We start from the raw sequence: 7,668 nt of genomic DNA on the forward strand, positions 1-7,668 counted from the left end.
ATTCTTATATCATTTGAAGAAAAAAAATCAAAAATAAGGCACATGTTGAAGCATCTATTGTTAATGCATACATTGTTGAGTAAGTGACAACTTTTGCAGCATATTATTTTGAGCCTCACGTTCAAAGCAAAAGGCAAAGGCCAGGAAGAAACGATGAGGGCCCTATTGATCCGAATTTAAACTCATTCTCAATTTTTAACTACCTTGGTCGATCAAGTGGACCCTGTAAGCAGAGATATTTAACTGGTCAAGAATGACGGGCAGCCCATACATATATTTTATTGAATTGTCCAGAAGTGTCACCATTTTATGAGTTAGTATATATATATATATATATATATATATATTTTATGTCATAACATTTAGAGTTATATATTTTTTTTATTGTAGGATTTTTGAAAACTTATATTCTGATTTGTCGACACAAGAGTTTGATCGCTTATGTCAAGAAGAATTTGCACCATGGTTCAAATCATATGTAAGTAGTCTATTTAAATTTGGTTTTCGCTTATGAATTTTGTAATAATTGTTGTATTTGAATTTAGGTTCTTGATAATCAAACTAACATTCAGCAAGAATTTCTAATCCATCTGGCATGGGGTCCAAAAGCAATGGTACGCACTTGGCCAGTTTATTTCATAAATGAATATAATTTTCATACTGAAAATTATGGAATGGGAAAAACTACAATGAATAGTGGAGTTTGTGTTAAGTCATCCAATGATGGAGATGCAAGCAATGATTTTTATGGTTTGCTGGATGAAATTTTAGAGATAGAATATCCTGGCCCAGAAATGCGAGTAATTCTATTTATGTGTCGTTGGTTTGACCCTATCAAAGGGATGAAGGTGCATCCACGATATAATTTGGTTGAAATAAATCATAAAAGATTGTACAAGAAATATGAACCATTTGTGTTGGCACAGCAAGCAATTCAAGTTTTTTATGCTTCATATCCTAGTTTGAAACGTGACAAAGTTGATTGGTGGGTCGTTTGTAAAACAAAAGCACGGAAAAAAATTGAGGAACGTTGGGAGGACATTGCTTATCAACAAGAGAAAGTTACAAATACATTTCATACTGAGGAATATATTATTCCAACGTTACGAGATCCCAGCGGAGTAGTCATAAACGTGGATTCAACTGAAATTGATATTGATGATGATGATGATGAGGAGGAGGAGGAGGAGGAAGAGGAGGAGGAGGATGACGACGACGACGACGATGATGATGACGAGGATGATAATGACAATGAGGACTTTGATTTTTTGTAATGGGTAAGTTTTGTTATCTTAATAAAATAAACTTTATGATATTTTATTTTCATATATGATACTGATTTTTTAGGAGCAAATTTAGTTTTAATCTGCAAATTACAAAACTCATAGCTCAATTAATTAATCTGTCTCAATTAGTATATAATTATTTTATTTTTTCATTTATATATTTTATATGTTAATACTCTGTAGTTTTTTCTATAGGTGATTAGAAGTTATATCTCATCGTCATCTCAAGGGTTTGTGCACTCTCTTATTTTTAGGAATTATGGTGAGTTTTTTTTTCAAATTAGTCATTAAGCATAATATTTGTATTTACTTTATCATATTTTTGAATTTTCAGAATATGTTTCGACGGGGTGGACGTAGACGGAGCTCTCAAGTTACAGCACCTGCAGACACTGTTGCTACACCCCCAGTAGAGGATGCAACACCGTCGCATACACCTATGCCAGTACCATCGCATACACCTATGCCAGCCCCATCGCATATAGCTACGCCAGTACCTTCCTCTACAGGATCGCCTTCTCCTTCGGCAGTGCCTTCTCCTTCCGCAGTACCTTCACCGATTGAGTCGCCAGCACCCTCTTTCGTTCCTTCTCGACACTCGGTTGCTGAGAGGCCAGACACTCGAGAGCCTATATCCCCTTGTGGAGATTCGTAAGTAGAATCAAATGATTTCATTTTTTAACTATTTAAATTATTTAACAATTTTTTTTGTAATTTATAATAGATTTGATAATTCTGTTCGTGTTATTCACGAGATTAATAGAGTCGTGAATAACCATTGGAGAGGAGACTCGATGAGTTATACAAGCACTCCAGCACCGACAAGAGAGCTATGGTGGAGTGAATTTAAGGTATATCTCAATCATTTTATATCTTAAATAAAAGTGAATATATAATATTTATTTTTCTTCTATTGCAGCGATCATTCACTTGGGACATGTTTGATGAGATGGAAATAAAGAGGATTTTCATGAAAAAATGTGGCGATCACATTCGTCATGTACTCAATCATGCAAAGTCGAGGGCGAAAAAACCACCATTCATCACCGAGGAAAATTGGATAAGGATTTCAAATTTTTGGGAAAGTGAGGAGTTTAAAAAAAGAAGTCAACAGAATAAAATTAATCAATCTTTTAATTCTGGAGAAATGTCTGCGACATATGCAGGAGGCTCTATCAATGTGGATGAGCATAGACGTAGATTGGTAATTTTTTAACTCTCCTAATATTTTCTTAATCTATTTTTTACTATTTAATTATTTCTAATTATCTTTTTTAGACCAAAGAATTGGGAAAGGAGCCTAATTTTATAGATACTTTCACCCACACATTTTAGAAAAAAGATAAGACTTGGAGCGGGGACAGAGCTAAAGCAATTAAGGTTTGAATAAACTTTGGATCTTAATTTATAACTTAGAATCTATTATTAATGTATTTGCTCTAACTTTATACTCTTGCATTCCTAAAATTTTATTATTATAAATTTGTTTTATTTTTTTTACAATACAGGAAAAATATGTTGAGCTAGAGGTAGCACAGAGATCTTCAGCTTCTGCTAGTTCTGATATTGAGGGGTCTGAGCCGTCTGTTGGTAGTGATTTCAATTTATGGCTACAGGCGAGTGGGGGGCCAAAAGGGGGAGGAAAGATATTCGGAATGGGTTCCTTGTGCAGAACCCATAGAGTTGGTCGTATATCTTCTTCCTCCTCCGCACATACCTAGCAGATGCATAACTTGACTGAAGAGGTTTCCCAGTTGAAGGGCATTATAAAGGACATGGATGAAGAAATGAGAGAAATGCGTCGACAACAAGATTTTATTATGCGGCATCTTCAGTTAAGTTCTGTTTCAAGTCAAATTCCTCCCGGTGACGGTGATGATGGTGATGATGGTGATGATGATGATGACGATGGTGGTGATTTTTGATAAATTTATGGTAAATTTTATGTTTGAATTTTTTTTCATGTCATGTTATAGTTGATTCTATATTTTCATTTTACCTTGATATATTGCTTCTTATGTCATGTTTGCTATCTATATAAGATAACACTGCAAAACAATTCTACTACCTTATTATTAATTTAGCTTTGTATCTTCATGTCCTTGCTCTTTTGATTGTTTTTTAGAATGCCTTATACTGTGATGTGTTATACTAATTCCATGCTGCCTTTGCATAATTTTGATGTTTGAGTTACAATTATGTCATCTTTTTGATGCAGTGACTAGTTTAATTTGGTGATCATTCTTTTGAACCTTTCATAGAGTAACTATCTCTAATATTGATTTGAGTTCTTTTGTCAATTCTTTTACCAGCAGTTGTTATTATTTTTGTTGGCACTGGAAATCTTGTTCTAGTACAAAATCTTGTCTAGAAAGTAATGACTATTTGGTCTGCACTATTGCTTCACTCTTTAAGTATCTTCTATAAAATTTGGTTTAGATAAATTCAATTGCATGAGACGAGTTGGTTTTCTCATTCATAGTATAAATTGCAAAGAGCTATTAAAAATGAAGAACCACAATAACTTAGTGGTGTGAGATATCAGAGGAGGATGAATGGCTTAATTTATACACTAAGGTTTATTTAAGCCATTAATTTCAATTGTCATACAAGGGTGTGTATCATGTGCATTTAGATTTAGTTTTTGAGTAGTTCCAGCCTCTTCAATAATACTCCCAACGCTTGATTTGAATATAGGAATAGGTTATGGGTTAGTATGAATGTGAAGCAAGTCATTTTTTTAGTGCATGAGATATTTGTACGTACCTTGTGGCATGATTTTAAAACCATTGCTTGTAGGATCCAGTTCTTAGCAGTGTGACTACTGGAGTTTCACACTTTGAGAGATGTGCCCTTTGGGTTCAAGTTTGGTATAATTGTATTACCCTTTTTATGGAAGTGGCATTTCTGGAAATTATGAAGGAAACTATGCGGAAGAGGATATGAACATGAGGCTTGAACAAAGGATATGAATTACAAACAACTTTAATTTCACATTGATACTTTGCATTTTATGTCATGATGATACTTTGCATGTTATGACAAACAATCTTAGTAACAAATTTCATTCATGTACATAAATGTTAGATATAGATATCATTAATATGTTTGATACATTTTTTTTAGTTATAAATGTTACTTATTGTTTGTTTGTAATTTAACGCAGGAAAAGAAGCATGGAAGGCGACCGAAGCTCCTGAGACATGACGATATGTATTTTATTTTCCTTTGGATGTCTTGTTACATTTGTTGTTTGGATTGTTATAGAACTTTCATGTTTGATATTATGAGTTGTTGAACTTGTTTGGATTTTGGCTAGTTGTATATATGAATATGACGTGTTTAGTTTTGGAATGATTTGTTTGGATATAAGATATATGGATTATGGATGTGTTGGATATGATGAGTTTAGTTTTGGGATGATTTGTTTGGATGTTGTATTGGATGTATTTGATATAAATTGTTGAAGATGTTGTAAATGTAATATGTAAACAGAATAACAGAAAAATCAAAAAAAGATTCTAGATTTTTTTTTTATTTTTGGGACAAATTTTGCGACAAATATGTTTTTGTCGCAAATTTATCGTAAATCTTTTGCGATTAATCAAAATTTGTCCCAGAATTCGTCGCAGATTTGGGACAAAATTAAGGTTTTCGTCGCAAATTAGGAACAACTTTTGGGACGAATTCAGATTCGTCCCAGAATTCGTCGCAAATAGCTTTTTTTACCCCCACGTCTTTAAAGCGACGTTTTTGGGACAAATCTAGGTTCATCGCAAATTTACGACAAATCTGGATTCGTCCCAAATTTTGGACGAAACCATATTCGTCCCAAATTTGGGACGAAACCAGATTCGTCCCAAATTTGGGACGAAAATATTTTTTTGTCGCAAATCTTCGAGTTTTTTTTCTCCTCTAGTCATTTGTAATTAAGCAACGTTTTTTGCGACGAAAAGTTTTCGTTGCAAATTTGGGACAAAAGAATATGTTTGTCGCAGATATAAAACTATGAAATTTGCAACGAATAAATGTTCGTTGCAGATTTGCAACGAATTCTGCGACGAAAATTTAAATTTGTCGCAAATATTTCCAACGAAATTATGTATTCGTCGCTAATATTTTTGCAACACCATTTTTGGGACGAATATAAATTCGTCCCAAAATTCGTCGCAAAAAATTTTGCGACGAATTTTTTAATCAAATTCGTCCCAAATTTCGTCCCTAACTAGCAGTTTTTTTGTAGTGCATCATTCCGAGTACTCTAGGTCTAGCAAACGATTTTGGCCGAATAAACCTAAAGAGTTTCGGCTAAAATTGGTTAATGGACCTAAAGAGCTCAGAATGACATGAAACCAGGTTTTATGAGTTTGTCTAGTTTTTATAAATATATTCATATCCTCAAATATCAATTTAATCCAAGATATTGAGAGTAGCAATATTTTGAACATAAATTAATTTTTTGGATACATTTGTATTCAAAATATTATTGCTCTCAATATATTTAGTCAAACTGATGTTTGATATCATATTTTACAATCAAAAGAACTAGACGAACACATGGGAACTGATTTTATATCATTCTAAGTTGTTTAGGTGCATCAACCGGTTGTGACCGATCTCATAATGGCATGAAACTAGTTCCTATGTATTTGGCTAGTTCTCTTGATTGTAAAAATACTATCAAATATTAATTTGACTCAATATATTGAGAACAGTGATTTTTAACATGAATCGATCAAAATCGAAAAAAAAATTGATTCTACAGATAAAAAATTTGTTGGTGCAATTTGCACTAATGGTCTAACTCAGGTTTTGATGAATGACAAGTGAGTTAAGTTAGGTATTTTATGATCTAATTGTGTTACCAAGTGTGCAGGAATTGACAAGTCCAAAGGACCGGACACCAGGCTAAAATCTAGCTATGTCCACAGGACCGGATAGCTAGTGCGAAATCCAGATAAATCAATGGGGCGATCGAATATCTGACAGAAAGTCCGGTTGGGTCCGAGCAGAAGTCTAGTTAGGTCTACGGACCGGACAACTGGCATGAAGACCTGGTGGATCAGAAGAATAGTCAACTGACTACAAGATGGTAAGTAAAGGTAAGTCACTAGAGGAGAGTGACTTTGTAAGGACGTGCCCCGGTTGAGGGACAGTAGGCGTCAGTCCAGGTTAGGTCCATTTTGGATCTCTAATATGAGACCTTGACTAGTTCCTGGTTCTAGGAGGATAGGAGCTAATTACTACTTCTTATTTTTACTGTGCTAACCATGTTTTTACAAGTTACATGTTTTAGTTTTAGACTAACATAACTTGCAAGGCAAAAGGAGCAAAAAGCCTTCAGATGAACAATACCCAAAGGCACCTTCAAGTATTGGAAGGCGCCTTCGAGCATTGGAAGGCGCCTTCGTGCATTGGAAGGCGCCTTCGTGCATTGGAAGGCGCCTTCGCACTGTTCACGGAAGACGCCTTCAATGGCTTGAAGGCACCTTCTAAGGGATAAAATTTGGACATTATCGTAGATAAGGCGCAGTGACTTCGGGATCAAATTTGATCCATTGGAGGCACCTTCAACGCTTATGGAAGGCGCCTTCCATGGCCTTTATAACCTAGTCTCGACCAAGCTTTATACAACAACTAATATACGAGATATTACACATCAATTCGAGGTTTCTACTGCTCCGACTTCCTACTACGACTCTGCTACAAAGCTGCTATGCCCGATGACTACTTTGAGGACTTCCGATCGTGGCTGGCAGGTCGACACCAACACAAGAACGCTCTCACATCGATCCCTAAGTGTTGGTAACAAATTTTTTGTACTTAATTACTAAAAAAGGGAAGCATAGTGTGTTATACTTTGTCTCAATTCTTTGTACTCGATTTCCTCTTTCGGAGGTACTGAAAGAGGTATTTTAGTGGATTATCCATCGATAGGTCCGCGGGATCGAGTCTTGGAATAGGAGTCACCCAAGACTCTGAACGAAGTAAAATCGATCGTGTTTTCTAGTGTTTTTTCTTAATTTCCGCTGCATACTTATCTTTTAAAATCAGAAAAGAACGAGATTTTTAAAACCACGTGACTCACCCCCTCTTCTCACGTTTGACTCGATCCAACAAGTGGTATCAGAGCAGATTTTGCTCATAATTGGTGCAACCACTAATCAAGCCAAGGGGAATTATTTTTATTTTCTTTTCAAATTTTAGTTTTTCGTACTCAATTTGAATTGTTAGAACTTACCCTTTCAAATAACGATTTTTTGTTCAGTTTTCAACTCGAAGTTGGTACAACACCACTCGAGTTCCTCAAAATTTTATTCTTATTCTCAAACTCTGCTAATCCAAGACCAAGTCTTGATACCTTTCTTCAATTTTCTATCTA

At 34.8% G+C, this 7,668-nt stretch overlaps 1 protein-coding gene across 1 annotated transcript; it reads left to right on the forward strand.

The window, feature by feature from the left end:
* Positions 1 to 1,865: 1,865 nt before the first annotated feature.
* LOC122033962 lies at positions 1,866 to 2,621 on the forward strand. Its single transcript, XM_042593104.1, has 4 exons — positions 1,866 to 1,937; positions 2,011 to 2,137; positions 2,206 to 2,490; positions 2,565 to 2,621. The coding sequence occupies exons 2-4, from the start codon at positions 2,081 to 2,083 to the stop codon at positions 2,619 to 2,621; spliced, it is 399 nt and encodes a 132-aa protein (XP_042449038.1). The 5' UTR covers positions 1,866 to 1,937; positions 2,011 to 2,080.
* The last annotated feature ends 5,047 nt before the right edge of the window (positions 2,622 to 7,668 follow it).

Source organism: Zingiber officinale, chromosome 11B (assembly GCF_018446385.1).
Source record: "Zingiber officinale cultivar Zhangliang chromosome 11B, Zo_v1.1, whole genome shotgun sequence".
Lineage (NCBI taxonomy): Eukaryota > Viridiplantae > Streptophyta > Magnoliopsida > Zingiberales > Zingiberaceae > Zingiber > Zingiber officinale.

What these genes read in the sequence shown, in the direction of transcription:
- LOC122033962 (XM_042593104.1), top strand. Translation starts at nt 2,081, where the DNA reads ATGAGTTATACAAGCACTCCAGCACCGACAAGAGAGCTATGGTGGAGT. An exon ending in TATGGTGGAGTGAATTTAAG is followed by an intron (nt 2,138 to 2,205) that starts GTATATCTCAAT and finishes CTTCTATTGCAG; the next exon opens with CGATCATTCACTTGGGACAT. An exon ending in ATGAGCATAGACGTAGATTG is followed by an intron (nt 2,491 to 2,564) that starts GTAATTTTTTAA and finishes TATCTTTTTTAG; the next exon opens with ACCAAAGAATTGGGAAAGGA.